Source organism: Acartia tonsa, chromosome 1 (genome assembly GCF_053477335.1).
Source record: "Acartia tonsa isolate MP-2025a chromosome 1, ASM5347733v1, whole genome shotgun sequence".
In the NCBI taxonomy this organism is placed as follows: Eukaryota; Metazoa; Arthropoda; class Copepoda; order Calanoida; family Acartiidae; genus Acartia; species Acartia tonsa.
In genome coordinates, this window is record NC_137260.1 from 4363532 (window position 1) to 4388777 (window position 25246).

Here is a 25246-nt window from a genome sequence, read left to right on the forward strand (position 1 = left end):
TCTAAAATGAATAAATCATAGACAATGAGAAAAATGACAACCTCGAGGAAAAGGATGCTCTCTCGCAGGGTGAAGATAAAGCTTCTCTAGAAACTACTGATGAAAGTCTACTCGACATCCTAGAGAAGGTGGATGATGGGGAAGTTCAAGACAAAGATGGATAAGATGGAAGGATTCAAAACTAATGTATTCATCATAAGAGTTTAAAAGTGTTTTTTTTTACATTTGAAATAAGTGTCAAATTGTTAAAATAAGCTAGTTTTAAGAAAAGTATTTAGTTCACAGTAAATTTTAATTGAACTTTATACCTTTTATATACCGTAACCCAGGGAGGGAGGGGACATTTGGCTGTTTATTAAAGGAGTCCCTAAAGTTCTATAATAACGTTGGCTTAACAACTTTAGGAATTTAAAAAAGAAAAATATTTGTTTGTTCATTAAGTGTTCAAATGTTTGAATCCATCAGAAGGGGTTATTTTTTGTATAATCATTGGGGATGAGATGCATTAATTTATCAGCCAATGTCTTATCCCTTTATACCTATACCTGACCTTAACCTGTTTTATTTTTTGATTGATGTGCCTTATTACATACGTGATACTTAAATGTAAACTTTTCGTCAATTATAAAAGATTTCGTTTTTTTTTCTGTAGATTTAGAGCGTAATTTATTTATCATATTTTACGTAGTTATTGATTCTTGAAGCTCATAATACATATATAAAATATTATTTGAATAGTAACCAGAGGGGAGAGAGAGTACCTCAGAAAAGCTTTATAAATAAAAAATATATTAGATTTTATTTTACTAAGGTACCTTATAAGACAATTTAAATCCAACCCCAAAACATTTTTTTGAAGAATAACCTGCTGTATTTGTAATCAAGGGTAAAATGTTACATAAACTGTAAAGAATCTTATTTTTTTTGTTTATTGGGAAAGTTTCATCCTAGTTTAGTTCACAATAGTGAAAAGATTATCTAGATTAGTCTTATAGGATTATTATTTTTAAGGAAAATATTTATAAAAACTTGTTTTTGTCTGGTAGCTAAAAGTATATTTTATTGAATTTTGATTGGGCATTCCAAACTTTTCAAATAAGCCAATTTTACTTAGTAAAAGCAAAATTGATAAATTTGCATGATTAATCTACTTAATTAAGTTAAAATTTTGTAATCTACCTCTGATCTTTGAGCTTTACATTAAGATTTTTTTATTTTAAGAGATTTTTGTAAAATATTTTGGGCTTGTAATACAATAATGTTAATATCTGATATAAAAAAAAGTAATTTTACCAGGGATGCCAAAATCGAATGCTTACTGGACCAATAAATAAGGTCCATATTAGCAAGCTAAATTGACGTGTATACTATACCTATCCATTAATCCAAGCTAAAATATAATTTATTTTACAATTTAGAATTGGGATTCTGAGTTTTGATCCCAAACTCTGCGGATTATTATTAAACGGATTTGGATACGGTTTCGGATTGCCATCCCTGAATTAACATTTGATCCTGGGATTTGGAAAAGTTTAAATTTTATTATTATAAAAGCATTTTTTCATAGTTTTTGTAGTCTCTATCTGTTTGATATTTTTTATTACATTTTGAAAATTTTAAATGTGTGTTATTCAATTTTGTTTGTTAGATGTATTAAACTATAGGTAAGAGGAATTTTGTGTGATAAATGATGTGATTTTTGTATTTTTTTCCAGAGATAAAATACTATTTAAAAATGCCATATTCTGTGAAAGAAGAATGGCCGGAGGTTCAAACATTTACACCAACAATGGAACAGTTCTCCAGGTAGAAATTTTTAACCAAGAGAGGGATAGGTTTCTGGTAGAATCCGTAAAGGTGTGTGTTTTAAGGCTTAAAAATAGTAGTAGAACGATAATATTCACTAAATATGAGTATTTCTTATTGAAAATAACTATAGACAAAAATTTTTTTTAAAAAGTTAACATAAATTTTTATCGTTCTACTACTGTTTTTAACTTATAACACATAACCTTTACGGAAACCTTACCCCTCTCTTTATGGCTTTTGGGGCGCTATTTATATAATAAATAGATATAATCATGACCTATCAAATTAAGCCAATATGTAACAATCTATCCATATTCATGGTTTGAATGTGTACAGATTTTGTTACAAAAGGGCAGATTTTTTGCATTAGCTATAAACATTTTCTCTGGTATCTAAATTTTAATTACTTGGTTATCTTATTTGTGGGCTAAAAAACTAAAGTTATTTTATTGAATTTTATATCTAAAATATTAGATAAGACAACACATAACACTTAAGACAGAAAGACAAAAATCATGCAATCAAAGGATTGGTTGTTGGAGATCTATATAATATGTGGGGTACTAATGAACTGAAAATAATTTGTAAGGAAACTATGTTACTAACCAAAAGGGGCAGGGTCGATTCTTTTTTTTTTTGATAACATCTGACATTTTTTTTGCTTTCAGTTTAAAGAACCTGTTGGCCTACATGGAATCCTGTGGAGCTCATAAAGCTGGAATTGCCAAGATAAGACCGCCGGACGAATGGATAGCTAGGGCTAAAGGGTACCAGGTAAGAATTTGGAGCCGGTAACTTATCTGTCATTCAAAATTAATAAATATTGATAATATGATGTTTATGTCAGTCTAGCATATTGTTAATGTAAAAGTTAGATAGATATAAAAAGAAAATACACTAAGGTTATTTTAATGCAACCATCTCGTAATCAATGCGCAAATGGTGCTTAGAATCTGAATTTCAGGATCATTTTTTAAATGAGTGTTCTTTGGTAGGTCTATTATCCCTAAATCGAATAACAAGTTGGAAAAGTAACGGCTGACGGCTCATTGATTACGAGATGTTGTATTAACCCCCCCCCCCCTTAAATGATCACAATTTTATGATCATATTTTTGCTTTTTGGGAAAATTTTATTTTAGATTGTATCTCTTGCCTTTATTGTTCACTCTAAATTTTATTTTTTACATTTACTATTAATTTCGCTCCTATTATTTCAAAAAGGGAAAAGGATCTTTTGAGAGTTTTCAGAGATATTCAAAATTTTTAAGTAGATAGATCTTTGTTACCTACCCTATTTATTCTTTCTAAAAAGTGAAAGTAGAAGAATTCTTTAATTTTAATCAATAAAAGAACTTTGTCTGAATTTGATAAACCTGTATTGAAACGTGCCACCTATCTAAATACGAAAATTCCAAAAGCAGTGACGTACCATAAAAGAAATAAACTTGTAAAATACCATGAAAATGAAGGATATTTTTTTGGATGTTTTTTTAATGATTATCTGTGCACTTATTGTATGGTATTTCTTTTTAGATTTTCCATAAAATCTCGTGGATGGAAGTCCTTTGTCTGTTATTTCGAATTTTTTATTTTTAAAAACCTAAACCATTTTCAAAGAGCCTAAGTAAATGTGAAATAGGATACATTTTAACACAGTTATCTTCAGGGATAAGATATTGGATGATAAATTGATGTACATCCCAAATGATGATAAACTAAAATACCCATTCTTAAAATTGAAAAATTTGGTTAACAGTTTTGTACAAACCAATCCAAATTCACAAGAAGTACCCAAATTTTGGGTACCTACCATTCCACATTTAATAATCCTGAAAAAAAGTGAAATTGGGCCCATGGTTTTTTTTATAATAGGGATATAATTTTACAAAACATCATGCAGGGAGAGAACATTTGACAATTAAAAAAAATGGTCCCCAAAGTTTATAATAATTGCTCTCTCATTCGTTGCCTTAAGAACGTTGAGGACCATTTTTTTTAATTGTCAAATGTTCTCTCCCTGCATGATGTTTTGTAAAATTATATCCCTATTATAAAAAAAACCATGGGCCCAATTTCACTTTTTTTCAGGATTATTAAATGTGGAATGGTAGGTACTATCTTTCAACTGATAGTTTCAATCTACAAAAGGGGTAATTATGTCTGCCATAATGCCAAACTAAAATGGGAATGCAATTGTTTTCTATCCTAAGTATTTGATGTGAGAAAAAAGAAATATTTTGTAGGTGAATGAAATGGATATAAAGATAGAGGCACCAGTAATGCAGACCATCGCCCCCACCGCACACGAAGGAGCTTTCACAGTAAGTATATCAATAGTTATATTATTACTTGGATGTTACACTAGATTTCCAAGTTTCTAAATAAAGTGAATCTTGCAGCGGACTAAAATAACGATACCACTCATCCACCTGCTACTAGATGAACGAACTGACCAATAGATAAGTTCCATTAATGCAACCATTAATTTTTCCCTTTTCATAGTATCCATATATATTCTATTTCCATTTTATATATCTAAGTTAACCAACGGGACAGTACTTTTGGAGATATTTTACCTCCCTAACCTACAAATTTAAAACATTTAAAAAAAATTTTAGACCTGCTGAGCTTTTTAAAATTGTACAAAACAGAAATCCTTATTTTAAAATAAGGAAAATGCTAACATGCCTAAATTAACGATTATTAGGTACTTGGATCTTACACCAGATTATCATGTATTCAAATAAAGCGAAACTTGTAGCATGCTAAAATAACATTCCCCCAATCCCCCCTTCCCCATTTCCACACCTCCTACTGGATAAAAGAGCCGAGCAATAACTGACAGGGGAAATAGCAACCTAATATTTTGCCCTGTCATAATATTATCGTATATTTTATATCCATTTCCACAAGTTACAAAATTTCAGGCAAGCCACTCTAGTCTGGCCGGATTAACCGTAGAGGCCTACAGAAAACTGGCCACCAACCCCACCTATGTAACACCATCACATGAAACCTATGATGAGCTAGAAGATATGTATTGGGACAAGCTTATAGATGAGACCTCAGTCCCTCCCATCTATGGTGCCGATGTCTGTGAATCCATCACTGATAAGGTTACATTTTCAATCTTTTGTTGTTGTTGAAGTTGTTGGATCTTTACCTTGCTAAGTAGTAGGATGTTTGTGTGTTTGTCTATATAAAATTATTTTCTTGGAATTCGAATTATTTTACTTATCAGAGACTAATATTTATACTTTAATTGTGGTTGTATATCTACAGACGAAGGCAAAGAATATCATTTAACTTTAAAAGGCACAAGTTTTCGTGAAAACCAATCCTGATAGATTAGAATCATAAAGCATTTTTTATTAACCGAAAAAATGTTTTAAAACAAGTATGACAACGTTCTTAATTAGTTTAGTTTATAATTTGTATACATATATCAAACAGATTACTAAAATAAAAGTATATTTGATAGACACAATGTTGTTTATTAGTCTAAAGAATGTTCACAACAAAATTCAGACATTTATTTTAAAAGAAATAAGGGGGGGGGGGTTTAATGCAACCATCTCGTAATCAATGTATAAATGGCACTTAGAATTCGAATTTGGAGTAATCCTTGGTAGGTCTATTTTCCCTAAATCGAACAAAAAGTTGGAAAAGTAGCGGCTAACGGCTGGCGGCTCATCCGTTTAGACATTTGTTGGGTATTTTCAAGCGAAATCAATCACGAAACCTCTCTCCACATAATGCTCTTTTCCGATCCAAAACGTTTTCAAACGGTTCTAGCCGGAAGTTGCTGGTACTAGAAATCTAAAAAATGTTTTTTTGTATCATTACACATGATTTAAAGCAAAAATATGTTTCAAAAAGTTGATTTCTACGTAATTTATGAAGATTTGCCCTAAAAATAGCCAAAAAATGGCAAAATGGCTGAGCCGTTAGCCGTTACTTTTCCAACTTTTTGTTCGATTTAGGGAAAATAGACCTACCAAGGATTACTCATACAAAATTTCAGATCGAAATTTCAGTGCTATTTAATCATTGATTACGAGATGGTTGCATTAACCCCCCCCCCCCCCTTTGTAATATTTGATCACAAGACCCTATTCTTGCAAGAATACAAAAATAATAATTTTGATGAAGTCAATATTAAGAGATATAAGTTTTCCGGAATTTTAATGTAGGGAGTAGATTTGAAATCTGCATCAAATTTTAAGGATTTTTTATAAAATTCGTTTTTTGTAAAATTCTTTATCTAAAAGCGAAAATACATTTTAAGTTAATTAATTTTGACCAATAGGATAGGTGGATTTTAAACTACCTGCGCTCTAATTGGTTGAATGATGTACGACATCCAATCAGAGCGCAGATTTTTTAAATCCACCAATCACAGATGCCAAAATTAATTAACTTAATTTGTATTTCCGCTTTTAGATAAAGAATTATAGAAAAAACGAATTTTATAAAAAAAATCCTTAAAATTTGATGCAGATTTCAAATCTACTCCCTACATTACAATTCCAGAAAACTTATATCTCTTAGTCAATATATATATCAGGACCAAAAGATCTGGAACATAAACAGACTGGACTCAATTCTCACAGATGAAATGGAGGAACAAATTCCAGGTAAAATTTTAGGTTTTGCCTGTCTGTCTGTGTGTATTAATACCCGAATATTATATACCTTGGTATTCTTTGAATGGATATATTATTACTTGGATCTTACAACATATTATCATGTACTTTAATAATTAAGGAAAAAAGGAAAACTTGTAGCTGGATAAATTTACGAACTTTTTATATTCTTTGGCTCAACAACTTTGAGGACTGTAATTGAATTTTGATTGGATATTTCAGTAAGTTTATTTCCAAACGTTTCAACCACTAATTGTAATCTACAGAAGGGGCAATTTTGTGTATCATTATTGGGGTTGTACATCATTTTAAAATTCCTGTTTAACATGGCATTTAACTGTATGATATATAATTATGACCAGTCATTGATATACTGAGTGTTTGATGATAAGGGGGGGGGGGGGAAGTTTGTACACTTATAGGAAATGAAATTCAGTACCAAAGTTTGGGAGGGTCGTATGGGCTTGTTTTTAAAGTTATCAACCTAATTCTTTTTGTAGGCTCTCTTATATGACTTGATATACACGTATTTCTTTGAAAATTGAATTTCGGTACTTTCCTTCTAGGGGCTTGTGGAGCAAAAGACCCCCCAAAACACTAAAAATATGAGTTCTTACCTTATTTTTGAAGATATTGACCTGATTTTTTTAAAAATACTTTTTTAACTTAACCGAATTAACGAACCATTACAGATTTCATTTTGGGACTTTCCTCTTAGGGGCTTTTGGAGCAAGAGACCCCCAAAACACAAAAATATGAGTACTGGGCTTATTTTTGAAGATGTACAAACTCCCCCCCCCCCCCCCTTAAGTACAGTTTGACTTCATAAGCACAACTTTACGGAAAATACGCGAAAAAAAATGATCCCCTTTATTTTAAGGTGTAAATATGCCATACCTATATTTTGGAATGTGGCGGGCAACCTTCAGCTGGCACGTGGAGGACATGGATCTGTACGGGGTTAACTTTCTTCATTTCGGGGCTCCCAAGACATGGTATTGTGTCCCTCCCCAGGTAGGTTACTTTATTTCAGTTATCTATAATATTTATTTATCGCATCGTATAATAGACACGGCAGCTCTGGGCTGATTAAAACCAGTTTTGTTACCTAGCTCCGAGGAGCAAAAAGCCTTGGTTGACAAAACTGGTATTTATTTCATTATTTGTGGAAAACTGACTGAAATACGAGAATATACATAATTTTTTAGTATGGCTAATAAACCGGTTTGAATACAGCGGATATTAATCTGTTTCGAAGCCATGCTGGAAATATTTTTACGAGAGAAGCTACTCTGCCCGTCCGAAACGCCTTGGGTCCATATGTTATTTTCTCGGCTGCTGTTTAATATAGGCAGCTAAAATTAATACCAATAATCTCCTCTGACATAAAGCTGTCATATTATCTATCTATCTATTTAGTATGGTTACAAGCTGCACAGAAACTATTTCCACATATGACAGCTGCATGTCATAATCTCCTACGTCATAAAGCTGTCATATTATCTATCTATCTATTCAGTATGGTTACAAGCTTGAGAAAGCTGCTCAGAAACTATTTCCACATATTACAGCTGCTTGTCATAATCTCCTACGTCATAAAGCTGTCATCATATATTCTATCTTATCTATTTAGTATGGTTACAAGCTGGAGAAAGCTGCTCAGAAACTTTTTTTATTTAGTATGGTTACAAGCTTGAGAAAGCTGCTCAGAAACTGTTTTCACATATGACAGCTGCTTGTCATAGTCTACTCCATCATAAAGCTGTCATATTATCTATCTATTTATTTAGTATGGTTACAAGCTGGAGAAAGCTGCACAGAAACTGTTTCCGCATATGACAGCTGCATGTCATAATCTCCTACGTCACAAGGCTGTTATGTTATCGCCATATCTGTTAGAAGAATATGGAGTTAGGGTAAGTTATTTCTAATTAAAGGGATATTGAACGAAGTGCATTTACTGAGTTGGGGTTCTTAGAGTAGTCGACCTTTAAATTTTTAGTTGAATATGCCAAATATAGGTTAGCCATGAAGATAATTTAAATAAAAATAAACTTTTACCAGTCGGTTTTTGAGGTACGTTTAAGAATATCTAATTTGTGTAGGTAAAAGTCAGGTCTATTGCATATATCACAAGAGTATGATTTTAAAGTCTTGATATTGTTCTTATTCGCTGGCACAACAACATGGGAAACTTTTAATCAATTCTTATTGGTTGGTAAAAGAAGAAAGAGATATGATTATAGTGTTCCCCCACGCCTACCATATCTATCTATCTAATAATATGTTTATCAATTTATCTATCCATCTATCTATCTCTCTATCTAATAATATGTTTATCTATCTATCTATCTAGGTCCACAAAGTAGTACAAGAAGAAAGAGATATGATAATAGTATTCCCCCACGCCTACCACAGTGGTTTCAATCATGGTTTCAACATAGCAGGTGTGCATACAAATCAGCTAGAATTATACCCAGGGAGGGAGGGGACATTGGGCTGTTAGTCCCAATAGTCCCTAAAGTTGTATTATAACACTTTCTTATTAAAATCAGGAAAAAAGGAATGTGATTCTGACAAACAATTCTAAAGGAAAATTTCCCCACAATTTCCCTTTTCCTCAACTTCTTACCCACCCCTCTTCAGTTACATAAAAAAAACAAGATATACCACCACCTTACTTCCAAAGGTTTCGTGATTTTTTGTAGAATAGCTAGGGCTGATTAAAATGAGTGTCCAAATGTTTTAACAACTTACTGTAATCTACAAAAGAGGGGTAATTTTGTGTATCATAATAGGGTATGTACATCAATTTATAATTCGCTATGTCTGCTCAGTCAGTCCGTAACGCTATGGGGGAAATGTGATTTTCTCGGCTGCTATTAAAGTTAGATAAATAAATTTTCAGTAAAGATTCCTATTACATATGCACATCTATTCTGTACAATAATTTGTTCGACTGTCTGTCGGCCATGCCTAAAAGTTGTATATGTTATTTCTTTAAGGTTTCGTGATTTTCTTTCAGTTTTTGTATATTAACTCTCTCTTTTCTTTGTTTTGAGAACTGACTATCTGTTCTATAAGCCACTGTGTCTGTTTATACATGGATGTTGTCATCCTTTTTCTATTTTTAAACTTTTTACTCTTTTGCTATATTTACTGTATTTATAAACTTTAATTTTCCAGAATCAACGAATTTCGCATTGCCGAGATGGATTGAGTATGGAAAGAGGTTCAGGGGCTGCTTATGTGGCGACAAGGTAGGCCTACAATTTTCCAGTATGGCTTAGAAACCGATCAATATCCGCTGGATTATTACATGTTACCAGCCATACTGAAAAATCATGTATAGCTTCGTATTACAAATAATTTTCCTCTAAAATTTAAATAAAATCGTAGAATCAATACCAGCTTTGTTAGCCCGGGCCTTTGGACCCACGGGGTTCACAAAACTGGATTTAATCATATAATTTTTCATTTTAATGTCCGAGGAAAACTGTCTTTAATACGATTCAATAAATAACTATTAAATTGTTTATATTCTAATTTTTAGATAGTAGATTTAGATAAAATTTTTGTTGAAAACATTTTTATTAGGTACTTAGAGTTTTTAACAATATAGTTTCAAAATTAACTGCTAGTAGATGTGTAATAAAGGATCCTTTTTTGTGTATTTTCTTTAAATTTGGGTGTTGGGTTTTAGTCAAATGCTCTTATTAAGTCAAAGCGTGCTCAATAATGACCAAATGTATTCAATAATTAAGAACAGTTTGACTTAATAAGAGACTTTCATTGACTACAACCCAACGGAATTACGCGAAATAAATTACCTTTTCTGTAGGACAATGCAGTTGTGATACACATGGAACCTTTCATCCGGAAGTACCAGCCCAACAGGATAGATGCCTGGGTGAAGAATCAAGACTGGGATTTCCATCCGGAAGATCCTCCCCACCTCAAGAGAGCATATGACGTGAGTAATAGTAGCGCAGCTACTCTGAAACTTGTACTGTACTGGGCAGGGAGGGAGGAGACACTGGGCTGTTTATTACACTAATTCTCAAAGTTTTTTGTAGTTTTAATGAATTTTGATAGATTGGTTCATTAAGTTAAGTGTCTAAACGTTTTCAACCTACTAATTGAAATATACATAATTTAAGGGGTAATTTTGTGTATCATCAATGGGGATATACATCAATTTATCGACTGTTGTCTTATCCCTTTAGAACTCTGTGGGATCAAATAGTCTAAGGATAAAACAGTTATTTATATAAATTGAATGACGACAAACAAAACATTATTTTATCCCGCTGCAAGTTTTACTTTAATAGAGAACATGAAAATCTGGTGTAACATCCAAGAAATAATATATCCATTTATTTTATAGGATGCAATGGTGTTGTTAGACGACGAAGAGGAGATAAAGAAATTCCAGGAAGATTTGAGAATCAAGAGAGAAATTCCAAAGTGGTATTTTGACAAGGTATGTGTTTTGTTCGTGTATGTCTGTTTGTCTGACCTTCTGTTGGTAATGCTAAGGTGTCATTTTTATTATTATTCCTATTTCTCCCCTTCTTCTTTACTTACTTTCCCTTTCTCCTGTCCTTCCCTTTTATTTTTGACGAGGAATGGTTATTTATCAGTGTGGCTGAGAACCGGTTCTAATCCAGCACATATTAGTCGGTTTTAAAGCCCTTACTGAAAAATATTTTGTTTTACTTCTAATGGGGTGGTAGCTTTCCTTCTAAGACAAGTTAATTCGTAAGTAAATATACTCTTTAACAATCCACCTTCTTGAACAAGAACGATTATATCAAGAAATAATACAGCAATATTTAAATTGAAAACACTACGCTTGGTATAAAGTAATTACAATTTATAATGGCAGAAACTACTCATAATTTTATAGATTTAATATACTTTATAGGCAAGGTATAGACGTTCACTCCAAGGGGGGCGGGGGGAGGATTTTTATATCCCCCCCCCCCCTCCCGCAAGGTATTAAAATCCCTCATTTTATCTCTCAACTCCCCCCCCCCCCTTTAAAAAAAAACTTGGACTTCCTTGGTTATTGGTTTAACTAATTTTATTTGAAGTAATTCATTTAGAGCCATTTTTATTAAGTAATAGAGCGAATTCTGGTAAAGCCACTCACCGAAACTCTTTGTAATTGTATTCATTAAACTCGCTTTTTTAACATTTTATCATCCTTGTTTTATTATTTCAGTTTAGTTTTATCATGGCTGAGGGTAACTTCCCCAAGTATGAGGACGAGATAGACCTGTTCAAGACATATGATATTTCTGCATATGTTACTTCCATCAAGAAAGGTATATTGTTTATATGAACAGCACAGTCAGGGATCTAAAGGGATAAGACACTGGCCGATAAAGTGATGTACACCCCAATGATAATTACCCGTTCTGTAGATTTAAATTAGTGGTTGAAAATTTGGACACTGAGCTAAATAATCAAAACAATCAAAATTCATTAAAAGTCTCCAAAGTCAACGAATAAGAAAACGTTAAAATAAAACTTAAGAGACTAGTGTAATACACAGACCCCCTTTCCCCCTCCCTTATACTGCTGAACGAACTGACCAATAAATGTGGTCCATATTAGCAACCTAAATTAAGACAAAATTTCCCCTGTCAATATATCCACATATGCTATATCCATTTATAAAGCTAACCGTTTGTTTAGAACCTTTGGTAGGACCCAGAGCACGTAGGTTGAAGCTCGACCTTCTGGAGAACCCTGACGCGTGTAGAGTTCAAATCAAACCAATCAGTAAGTTTGTTATTTTTTATTGCGGCTTAATTTTCCTCTCTTAATTCTTTCAACAAATCTATTAATCAACTAATTGAAGGAATCATTGAAATTCAAGTTATGGTCAGTTTTACTTTATCAAAAAAATTTACAGTTTACTAGAAAGGGATAATTAGGGGGGGGGGGGGGAGTTTGTACACTTATAAGGAAATGAAATTCAGTACCAAAGTTTGGGAGGGTCGTATGGGCTTGTTTTTAAAGTTATCAACCTAATTCTTTTTGTAGGCTCTCTTATATGACTTGATATACACGGAAAACTTTGAAAATTTAATTTCAGTACTTTCCTTCTAGTGGCTTGTGGAGCAAAAGACCCCCCAAAACACTAAAAATATGAGTTCTGACCTTATTTTTAAAGATATCGACCTGATTTTTTCTTTATAATACTTTTTTAACATACCCGAATCAACGAACCATTACAGATTTCATTTTGGGACTTTCCTTCTAGGGGCTTGTGGAGCAAGAGACCCCCAAAACACAAAAATATGAGTACTGGGCTTATTTTTGAAGATATCGACCTGATTTTTTTTATAATACTTTTTTAACTTAACCGAATTAACGAACGATTACAGATTTCATTTTGGGACTTTCCTCTTAGGGGCTTTTGGAGCAAGAGACCCCTAAACACAAAATATGAGTACTGGGCTTATTTTTGAAGATATCAACCTGCTTTTTTTATATAAAAATAATATTTAAACATAACCGAATCTACGAACCATTACAGATTTCATTTTGGGACTTTCCTTCTAGGGGCTTGTGGAGCAAGAGACCCCCAAAAATCATAAAAATATGAGTTGTGGGCTTCTCTTTTAAGATATCAACCTTATTTTTTTTATATAATAAAAAAATACTATTTAACATAACCGAATCTACGAACCATTACAGATTTCATTTTGAGACTATCCTTCTACGGGCTTGTGGAGCAAAAGACCCCAAAAACACTAAAAATATGAGTTCTGAGCTTATTTTTAAAGATATCAACCTGATTTTTTATATAAAAATACTATTTTAACATAACCGAATCTACGAACCATTACAGATTTCATTTTGGGACTTTCCTTCTAGGGGCTTGTGGAGCAAAAGACCCCAAAAACACTAAAAATATGAGTTCTGACCTTAATTTTAAATATATCAACCTGATTTTTTTAGGAACACTTTTTTAACATAACCGAACTAAGAAACCATTACAGATTTCATTTTGGGACTTTCCTTCTAGAAGCTAGTGGGGCAAAAGACCCCCCAAAAATATTTTTAGAGATATTGAGCTGATTTTTTTCATGAAAACTTTTTTCACATGTTTGAACTAGGTAGCCACTAATAATTTCATTTTGGCACTTTCCTTTTAGGGGAAAGTAGGGTAAAACACCTCCAAAACAAAATAAATTGAATTCTCAGGTTATCTTAAAAAATAAGCTCAGAACTCATATTTTTAGTGTTTTGGGGGTCTTTGGCTCCACAAGCCCCTAGAAGGAAAGTCCCAAAATGAAATCCTTAATGGTTTCTTAGTTCGGTTATGTTAAAAAAAGTATTATTTTAAAAAGATCAGGTTGATATCTTTAAAAATAAGCTCAGAACTCATATTTTTAGTGGTTTTGGAATCTTTGCTCCACTAGCCCCTAGAAGGAAAGTCCCAAAATGAAATCTGTAATGTTTTCTTAATTTGGTTATGTTAAAACAGTATAATTTTTTAAAAATCAGGTTGATATCTTAAAAAATAAGCTCAGAACTCATATTTTTAGTGTTTTTGGAGTCTTTTGCTCCACAAGCCCGTAGAAGGAAAGTCCCAAAATGAAATCTGTAATGGTTCGTAGATTCGGTTATGTTAAAATAGTATTTTTATATAAAAAATCAGGTCGATATCTTAAAAAAGAAGCCCACAACTCATATTTTTATGATTTTTTGGAGTCTCTTGCTCCACAAGCCCCTAGAAGGAAAGTCCCAAAATGAAATCTGTAATGGTTCGTAGATTCGGTTATGTTTAAATATTATTTTTATATAAAAAAAGCAGGTTGATATCTTCAAAAATAAGCCCAGTACTCATATTTTTGTGTTTTTGGGGTCTCTTGCTCCACAAGCCCCTAGAAGGAAAGTCCCAAAATGAAATCTGTAATGGTTCGTTAATTCGGTTATGTTAAAAAAGTATTATAAAAAAATCAGGTCGATATCTTCAAAAATAAGCCCAGTACTCATATTTTTGTGTTTTGGGGGTCTCTTGCTCCACAAGCCCCTAGAAGGATAGTCCCAAAATGAAATCTGTAATGGTTTGTTGATTCGGGTATGTTTAAATATTATTTTTATATAAAAAACGCAGGTTGATATCTTCAAAAATAAGCCCAGTACTCATATTTTTGTGTTTTTGGGGTCTCTTGCTCCACAAGCCCCAAAATGTCCCAAAATGAAATCTGTAATGGTTCGTTAATTCGGTTATTTTAAAAAAAGTGTTATAAAGAAAAAATCAGGTCGATATTATTAAAAATAAGGTCAGAACTCATATTTTTAGTGTTTTGGGGGTCTTTTGCTCCACAAGCCCCTAGAAGGAAAGTACCGAAATTCAATTTTCAAAGTTTTCCGTGTATATCAAGTCATATAAGAGAGCCTACAAAAAGAATTAGGTTGATAACTTTAAAAACAAGCCCATACGACCCTCCCAAACTTTGGTACTGAATTTCATTTCCTATAAGTGTACAAACTTCCCCCCCCCCCCTTATGATAAGATTATTAATGAAAATTAATGTTACTATCAAGTTATAACAAACAAAACAATCTCTTTTGTAGATTATATGGTTGGCAATCCGTCTAATTTTTTGACCCGATTCGGATTCTTACAAGAATCCGTCCAAAAATAAAACGGATTCTCCGCGGATTCCAGATTCTGCCTGTGGATTTGTTTAGAAAAAAACTAAAGACTGGGGGGTGGGTGGGGGGGGGGGGAGTTACCAGTGCTCAAGAGACATTCTTTGGGAAGACATCACTTAAACTTGGCCTGCCTAACAATAGATTAAATTTCAGAGAAGCCATCCGTCTTTGTTCACATGAAGAAGAGAAAGCTGCAGCTGGCTTATGAGGCAACATTTGTCAATGCTAAACCTCCAAAAGTGGAACTCAACTATGTAAGTTTAGATTTAAACAAAGATAACAACATCCATAGGTAGAGAAGTTGTCTATATCTTAAAAAAATAAAAGTAGTTTTACGAGGGTTGATTCCGCAGATAGAAAAATAAAAAAAAATATGAGATTAATTCTGGTCTAGTTTGCCCGAGGAGCCGAAAGCCCGGGTTAACATAACTTTCATTTTTTTTTGACATTTTAAAGTTGGCTATGAAATGCTTAGGTAGATTTAATTAGGCAAGGGGATTGGGTAAATGGTGTGGATGAAGGGGTATCGTTATTTTAACCAGCTACGAGCACCACTTTATCAAGGGGCGTCGTGGCTCAGGGGTATATATTCTGCAAGATTTATTTTTTTCTCCTGCTACAAATTTTTTTATTTCCCCCCCCCCCCCTATTTTTTTCTTACCAAGTAGGGGGTAAAATGAAAAATATTTAAAGAACTCTATATTTTATCCCTCCTACCACACATTTTTTTAGTTTTTTTTCACCAAGGAGGGGGGGGGTGGAAAAAATGTTTTCATTTTTCTTAATTTTAACATTTTTTTCCCCCTCCAACCACTTATTTTTTATTTCCCCCCCCCCCCTGAGCAGGGGATCCCATGTAGAATATACACCCCTGTCGTGGCTCTGTGGTAACACGCTAGGCTACGGTGGTGAGAGTTCGAGTTTAATTTTCTATGTGTTGACTCAAATTTCTCTTCGTAATAATAATCACGCAACTTCCCCTAGTGGAAGAGGATAATTGAGTAAGTTTGGATACTCAATAGTCACGTACATAATATCAGTACTTCCCTTATCCCAAGCTCCTGTGCGGAGAGCGTCATTCATTTCGGTGATTTAATTTGGGACAAATACCATACTCGGCGAGGGTGAGCTAGGTAATTATGAGTGTAGCTCTCTTGAGATAGCGGGTCAAGTCATAATGTGCTTGAACGTGGACTCTGGAGCTTGATAGCCCTAATTGCTATACAAAAGTGTCTCAACCTAATCCATGGCTACTTAGGTCCAAACCCTAAAAAACTATGGCTAATCAATCAATCACTTTATCATAGAGTACAAGAAAATCTGGTGCAACATCAAACTTTTAATACATCCATTTATTGTGTAGGTGTCCTCAGGATTTGCTGGAGCCAACATTGACGACATGATGGCCAAGAAGGCGATGATGTCCTGCTCCAAAAATCACAGATTCAGGTAACAACAGGGATATAAAGGGATAAGACAATGGCCGATAAATTGAAGTACATTCCCAATAATGGTACACAAAATTATAGCCCTCCTTTAGATTACAATTAGTGGTTAAAATTTTGGACACTTAATTTAATGAACAAACCATTCAAAATTTAACAAAGTCCCCAAAGTTATTAAACGAATAATAAAACTTTGGGAACTAGCCAAATTTCCCTCATAGATATAGATATGGATAGATATCGTATACCTAATTATATGTTTTTTTGGCGTTATCCTCTTTGAATATTTAATGATGAACTCAAGTAGTGTTGTTACGATTATTATAAGGGGGGGGGGGGGGAAGTTTGTACACTTATAGGAAATGAAATTCAGTATCAAGGTTTGGGAGGGCCGTGTGGGCTTGTTTTTATAGTTATCAACCTAATTCTTTTTGTAAAATCTCTTATATGAATGGATATACACATAAAACTTTGAAAATTGAATTTAGGCACTTCCCCTCTAGTGGCTAGTTGAGCAAAAGACCCCCCAAAACACTAAAAATATGAGTTCTGAGCTTATTTTTAATGATATCAACCTGACTTTTTTTCAAGAAAACTTTTTAAAAATAACTGAACTAAATAACCATTACACATTTCATTTTGGGACTTTCCTTCTAGGGGCTTGTGGAGCAAAAGACCCCCCAAAACTATCATCGATACGAGTCACGGCGAAAATTATTAAATTGGAGTTCTAAGCTTATTTTTAAAGGTGTCAATCTGATTTTTTTAGAGAAAACTTTTTTAAAATAACTGAATTATGTAATCATTACACATTTCATTTTGGGACTTTCCTTCTAGGGGCTTGTGGAGCAAAAGACCCCCCAAAACTATAACTAGGAGTTCTGAGCTTATTTTTAAAGATATCAACCTGATTCTTTTTAAAGAAAACTTTATTTAAAATAACTGAACTAAGTAACTATTGCACATTCCATTTTGGGACTTTCCTTCTATGGGCTTGTGGAGCAGAAGACCCCCCAAAACTAAAAATAGGAGATCTGAGCTTATTTTTATTGGTATCAACCTAATTTTTTTTAAAGAAAACTTTTTAAAAATAACTGAAATATGTAATCATTACACATTTCTTTTTGGGACTTCCCTTTTAGGGGCTTGTGGAGCAAAAGACCCTCCAAAACTAAAATAGGTGTTTTGAGCTTTTTTTAAAAGTATCAACCTGATCTTTTTAAAAAATACTTTTATAAAATAACTAAATTAAGTAACCGTTACACATTTCATTTTGGGACTTACCTTATAGGGGCCTGTGGAGCTAGAGACCCCCCAAAACACTAAAAATATGAGTTCTAAGCTTATTTTTAAAGATATCAACCTGATTTTCTTAAAGAAAATTTTATAAAAATAACTGAACTAAATAACCATTACACATTTCATTTTGGGACTTTCCCTCTAGGGGCTTGTGGAGCAAAAGGCCCCACAAATTATAAATTGGAGTTCTGAGCTTATTTTTAAAGGTATCAACCTGATTTTTTTAAAGAAAACTTTTTTAAAATAACTGAATTATGTAATCATTACACATTTCATTTGGGACTTTCCTTCTAGGGGCTTGTAGAGCAAAAGACCCCCCACAATTTGAAATAGGAGTTTTAAGCTTATTTTTAAAGGTATCAACCGGATTTTTTTTCAAGAGAACTTTTTTAAAATAACTGATTTATGTAACCATTACACATTTCATTTTGTTTTCTTTAAAGAATCAGGTTGATATCTTTAAATATAACTTCAGAACTCAAATTTTTAGTGTTTTGAAGCCCCTAGAAGGAAAGTCCCAAAATGAAATCTGTAATGACTACTTCGATTGGATATGTTAAAAAAGTTTTCATTAAAAAATCAGGTTGATATCTTTAAAAATAAGCTTAGACCTATTTTAGTTTTGGGGGTCTTCTGCTCTACAAGCCCTTAGAAGGAAAGTCCCAAAAAGAAATGTGTAATGGTTACTTAGTTCAGTTATTTTTTAAAAAGTTTTCTTTAAAAAAATCAGGTTGATACCTTTAAAAATAAGCTCAGAACTCCTTTTTTTAGTTTTGGGGGTCTTCTGCTCCACAAAACCCCAGAAGGAAAGTCCCAAAATGAAATGTGTAATGGTTACTTAGTTCAGTTATTTTTAAAAAGTTTTCTTTAAAAAAATAAAGGGTGAGCAAAAAAAAATGCGTACCTTTTTGAAATTGAAATTGCGCGGCTTGTGTTAATAGTAGAAAAACGTTATGCATACCATTAGAACCGCTATGAAGTCTATTTTTTGGAAATATAAGAACGATTCCTCTGCTTCGTATAGTTGGGGAGCTACGTGTTAAAATGTCCCAACTGGCTTAAAACTTGACTTGCGAGTAAATCATTAAAGATTAAAGTAAAGGGTATGCAAATAAAAATACGTACATTTTTAAAATTCTAGTTGCTCAGCTTGTGTTAATAGTAGAAAAACGTTATGCATACCATTAGAACCGCTATGAAGTCTATTTTTTGGAAATATAAAAACGATTCCTGTGCTACGTATAATTTATGAGCTATGTGGTAGAATGTCCCCACTGAATTAAAACTTGACTTGCGAGTAAATCATTAAAGATGAAATTTTTCCACTTTTCTTACATTTATCAATACAGCTCCTAAACTAAAAATAGCACAAAAATCGTACTTATATTTCCAAAAAATAGAGCTTATGACGGTTCTAACTATATACATAGCATTTTTCTACTATTCACACAAGCCGAGAAGTTTGAATTTTAAAAATGTCCTCATTTTTGCACACACTTTTTTTTATCTTTAATGATTTACTCTCAAGTCAAGTTTTAAGTCAGTTGGGACATTCTTCTACGTAGCTCCTAAATTATAAGTTGCACAGTAATGGTTTTTATATTTTCAAAAAATAGACTTCATAGCGGTTCTAACGATATGCATAACGTTTTTCTACTATTAACACAAGCCGCGCAATCTCAACTTTAAAAAGGTACATATTTTTTTGTATGCTTTAATCTTTAATGATTTACTCGCAAGTCAAGTTTTAAGCCAGTTGGGACATTTTACCATATAGCTCCTAAACTATACGTAGCACAGGAATCGTTTTTATATTTCCAAAAAATAGACTTCCTAACGGTTCTAACGATATGCGTAACATTTTTCTACTATTAACACAAGCCGCGCAATTTCAATTTTAAAAAGGTACGCATTTTTTTTTGCTCACCCTTTAAGGTTGATACCGTTAAAAATAAGTCCTATTTTAAGTTTTGGGGGGTCTTTTGCTCCACAAGCCCCTAGAAGGAAAGTCCCAAAATGAAATGTGTAATGGTTACTTAGTTCAGTTATTTTAAATAAAGTTTTCTTTAAAAAGAATCAGGTTGATATCTTTAAAAATAAGCTCAGAACTCCTATTTATACTTTTGGGGGGTATTTTGCTCCACAAGCCCCTAGAAGGAAAGTCCCAAATGAAATGTGTAATGATTACATAATTCAGTTATTTTAAAAAAGTTTTCTCTAAAAAAATCAGATTGACACCTTTAAAAATAAGCTTAGAACTCCAATTTATAGTTTTGGGGGGTCTTTTGCTCCACAAGCCCCTAGAAGTAAAGTCCCAAAATGAAATGTGTAATGGTTATTTAGTTCAGTTATTTTTAAAAAGTTTTCTTTAAAAAAATCAGGTTGATACCTTTAAAAATAATCTTAGAACTCCTATTTTTAGTTTTGATGGGTCTTCTTGCTCCACAAGCCCCTAGAAGGAAAGTCCCAAAATGAAATGTGTAATAGTTGATTAGTTGAGATATTTTTAAAAAGTTTTCTTTAAAAAAATCAGGTTGATGTCTTTAAAAATAAGCTCAGATCTCCTATTTTTAGTTTTGGGGGTTCTATTGCTCCACAAGCCCATAGAAGGAAAGTCCCAAAATGAAATTTGTAATAGCTACTTAATTTGGTTATTTTAAAAAAGTTTTCTTTAAAAAAAATTAGGTTGATAACTTTAAAAATAAGCTCAGAACTCCTATTTTTAGTTTTGGGGAGTCTTTTGCTCCACAAGCCCCTAGAAGGAAAGTCCCAAAATGAAATGTGTAATGGTTACTTAGTTCAGTTATTTTTAAAAAGTTTTCTTGAAAAAAATCAGGTTGATATCTTTAAAAATAAGCTCAGAACTCATATTTTTAGTGTTTTGGGGGGTCTTTTGCTCCACTAGCCACTAGAAGGGAAGTGCCTAAATTCAATTTTCAAAGTTTTATGTGTATATCCATTCATATAAGAGATTATACAAAAAGAATTAGGTTGATAACTATAAAAACAAGCCCACACGGCCCTCCCAAACTTTGATACTGAATTTCATTTCCTATAAGTGTACAAACTTCCCCCCCTTAATATTTAAGATAAAAACACGTGAAATTAATGAAGATATAATTTCCTTGATTTTTAATTCTAATTAAAATTTGGAAAGTATAAACTGTGTGTAGGTATGATAAAGGATCTAGTAATTTGCAGGGAGGGAGGGGACATAGGGCTGTTTATTACACTAGTTCCCAAAGTTTTATGATAACTTGCCAACATTGGGTACTTTTATTAAATTTGATTAGTTGGTTCATGAAGTTGAGTGTCCAAACGTTGTAACCACTAATTGTAATCTACAGGAGGGGTAATTTCTTGCATCATTATTAGGGATGTACATCAATTTATCGGCCATTGTCTCATCCCTTTAGATCCCTGATTAATTTGTGTTTATAAATATGTGAGAGGAAAAATCTATTGCACGTTGTTCAAAATATCATGTAGGCGTATAATACATTAAAAACATAATTAATTTTGTCTGTTGAACTTTGAACCCCCCTCCCCCTCATCCTTTATTTTTAAAGATAAATTGAAACTAGGTGTGGGGGATAGTTTTTATTTTTGTTTATTATTTTGTCAGGTTAGGTTATAGTGGGTACTGGGTAGGCCCGCATGTTTAGGGCTTCCTTCAGTTGTTAGTTATTGAAATAAAAACTCCCCCCCACCCTTAAATTATTAAAAACTAGCGGATTCGCCCCTAGCCACTAGGGGCTGTGCCCCAAGAGGTAATTTTTAAAAAAAATTAGAATTTCTGGTGTTGCCATTTATTTTAAAGTAACTGCCTCAAAACATTTGTTTTTGGGAGGGGGGGGGTGTCCCACCCCCCAAAAAAATATCTTAAAACCACCAATAGGTATAATTCCTGAAGAGTAGAGCCCATTCGGTTAAGCAGTTACCGAGATCTTAAGCTTCAGACAGACGGACAGACATCAAGCTACTTTGTATTATAGATATAATGGGGGTGTTATCCTTGCTCAATAGGCACTTTGTGTGAAATCATCATAAAACTATTAAGCGTGGGATTGACATAAACAAAGCGTTTAATCAAAATTAATTATGTTCTAAATCATAAATGTATTGTAAGCCTACATTATATTTTGAACTACGTGCATTAATAAAAAAATTTTAAGAAATAGATTATTTTTAATTAAACAATAAACGGGGCTAATGTTAAAATTATAATCGCCTCCAAAAAAAGCTTAGCACTTAAGAATTAAAGTATTCTTTATAACTTTTTCGAACTATTAGATTATTATAGTTCTTGATTTCATTAAAACCTCTAAAAAGTTGTCTTGAAGTTTGTCTGTATGTCTGTCTTGAAAGAAAACTACTTTGAAAATCGAAGCTTTTCTATAACTGTTGGCTCTTTTCGTTAATTTATATATGTTATTATTGTCCTATAGATTTCAAACATAGCATGATGATAACTATAACAAGTAGTTACGATTTAGAAAGCGTAATAACTCTATAAGTGTTACATACCAGGATACGTCCATTTCAATCATGTTAGTTCTTTTTTAAATTTTTTGACAACTATTTTTTATGTTATATACCTAAATAACATATATATCTGATTTTTGTAATAGTGACTCCTAAAACAACAAAATTCAAAATTTTAAGCGAAGTATCTCTATAATAAAGTCTTAAAAATGTAAGTATGTCCTTTAAACAGTACCCTATATTTCACGATCCTGCAACAAATTTACGTACAATTTTTTTTTATATATTCATTTATAATTATTAGTCCTGACACTCTACAAAGAGATAATGTTCGTTTGTCCCACCGTTTCAGAGCTTCGCTACTTATGGATATTGTTATCCTTGTTGTTTTTCAATCCTTTTTATTTCAGATCTTGCAGGAAGTGCAAAAAGTGTCAAAAAAAGAACTGCGGGGACTGTGTCAACTGTTACGACATGCCGGCATTCGGCGGCAACGGCACCATGAAGCAGAAGTGCAAGATGAGGGTCTGCATCAACCCTATCATGCAACAGGTTACGGTATTTTTGTTGGTACCTTGGGTTGGCAATCCGGATCCGGAATCCGCCCAATTTTTGGTCAATTTTGGAATCCGAATCCGGAATCCGTTTTTTAATAGCGGATTCGGATTTTTAATTGGTTGGCTAAAATTAGCTTCTTGAGTTTTTTCTTTCAACTTCCGCTTTTTGAAGGCAATGATTATCATCATTATATATAAAATCTTTTAAAATCTGGTTCGATTCTCGGAAGTGAATTATAGAGAACACCAAGAACATTAATTTTTAGGACATATGTAGCACTTAATTTTTTTAAATTTTTTAAAAAAGCTTTTCAAAATATTGCTAGAATCCGGAATCCGAATCCGGAATCCGCGGGAATCCGCCATTTTTGTTGACGGATTCTTGTAAGAATCCGAATCCGGTCTTAAAGTTTGACGGATTGCCATCCCTAGACTGTTTTTGTTGGTAGCAAAGCTACTCTGCAAGTGTGCTGATTTTAGTTTATTACATGGGTGATTGCCAGGGTTCCAATGAGATGAGGCAATGGCTGATAAATTGAAGTACACCCACAATCATAATACACAAAATTGCTCCTTTTGTAGATTATTATAAGTTGTTGACACGTTTGGACACCCAACTAACTGAACTAAATAAAAAATTCAATAAAAGTACCCAACGAATAAACAAACTTTATTACAAGACTTAGGGGACTAGTGAAATAAACAGCCCAATGTCCTCTCCCTCCCTGGTGATTGCGTACTCCTATCCCTGCAGATTTGGCTTCGAAACCGTTCAATATCCACTGGATCAGAACCGGTTTTTAGCCATATTGAAAAATCATATATAGAATAATATTACAGACACCTTTTCCACGAATATTAAAATAAAAATCATAAAATTAGTACCTTCCAGTTTTGTAAGCAAGGGCTTATTTTAATATCCGCGAAAAGATCTCAATAATACGATGCGATAAATAACTATTTTGAGTAGTAAATGATTAAAATGTATTATTAATGGATGTAGAAAATACATGGATATTATGACAAGGGAAAAATTGTCTTCAATTTTAGTTGGCTAACCTGGACATCATTACTGGTCATTTAGTTCATCCAGTAAGAGAGGAGGTGATGGAGTAAAAGGGGTAGATCGTTATTTCAGCAAGCTACAAGTTTCACTTTATTAAAGTACATGCTAATCTGGTGTAACAGAAAACTAATAATAAATTCATTATTTTAGTGCGCTGACTGCAAGTGGAACATAGAAAGTTGACCAAAGAAAGAACATCAGCTGATAGCTCCAGATGGACCCGCAGCCTGATGAGTTAGGACGAGTTGAAACCGGGCTGCACTATCTATTTCAGCTCGGTTCTAAATAACAGCAATCCTTCATTGACATCATTTTTCAACAAATCATAATCAAATAATCACATTGTCACTAATGTTGTTTTTTTCTTCACAATTGATTAAAATATTATCTTGGAAGCTTTTTTGAATTCCTTAAGAATATTTTTTGCAATTTACTAGAAATGTTACCTATTTATTTATTTTTTAAGTGTAAAAGGTTGTAGGTAATTTACTTAGAATTAATTCAAACTTATTTGAACAGAAATTCAGCCAATTATGAAGGAAACATTTAATAAAATAAGATTAAAAATAATTGTTAATTTTTCTCTAAAATTAAATAAAGAAATAGAAATTAAATTATTAATATAGATCTCATAACTATGTAAAATTGTAATTTTATCAGTATCAACGTTCAATTTTGTTTGTGTATTTTTCTGTTGTTAAAAATACAATTTTTTTATGTACCTATATGTATACTTTTTGGTATTCTTAAGGGTAATAATAATTGTATAAGAGTTTAGTAATCACCATTTATTCCATTTTCATTGGTTTGTCTTTATTTTCAAGACAAAATAAAATAGGTAAACTAAAAGATAACTATTTATTTTTGTTATTAACATTAAATAAAAAAAAAGCAATCTAAATTATGAATCAAAATATTTCTTCACTATGTATTTATTTCAGATTTAATTATGTTATTTGCAATTTAAACCTAATAAATGCAGGTAAAACGAAATTTTGCTAGTTCAGTTGTTCAATTTATTGTTCTGGGGTGTGCTTTACATTGAGGCAGGGTTAAATTGGGCTGTTTATTATACTAGTCCTCAAAGTTTTAATGTCTTTTTATTCGTTGGGTTAACAACTTTGGAGACTTTTATTTAATTTTGATTGGTTGGTTCAAAACGCTGACTGTCCAAACTGTTTACTAATTGTAATCTTCAGAATGGGTAATTTTGTAGATCATCATTGGGAATGTACATCAATTTGTCTTATCTTTT

At 32.6% G+C, this 25246-nt stretch overlaps 2 protein-coding genes across 3 annotated transcripts in view; both read left to right on the top strand.

Moving 5' to 3' along the window:
- On the top strand, nt 1-24933 carry LOC145333399 (putative lysine-specific demethylase 4A). Its single transcript, XM_080178554.1, has 17 exons — nt 1-1806; nt 2478-2583; nt 4055-4132; nt 4739-4927; nt 6379-6448; nt 7338-7471; nt 8248-8373; nt 8814-8904; nt 9644-9717; nt 10299-10430; nt 10845-10940; nt 11685-11787; nt 12161-12247; nt 15293-15393; nt 16503-16588; nt 22779-22920; nt 24142-24933. Exons 1-17 carry the CDS (start codon nt 1736-1738, stop codon nt 24172-24174), a joined length of 1719 nt encoding a protein of 572 aa, XP_080034680.1. The 5' UTR covers nt 1-1735; the 3' UTR covers nt 24175-24933.
- The window catches only part of Vps15 (vacuolar protein sorting 15), a 60642-nt gene continuing 60325 nt past the window's right edge, over nt 24930-25246 (top strand). For both annotated transcript variants that reach the window (XM_080178391.1, XM_080178451.1), the window contains exon 1: nt 24930-24973. The gene's annotated coding sequence lies outside the window, so the exon portion shown is untranslated. The remainder of the gene's footprint in view (nt 24974-25246) is intronic.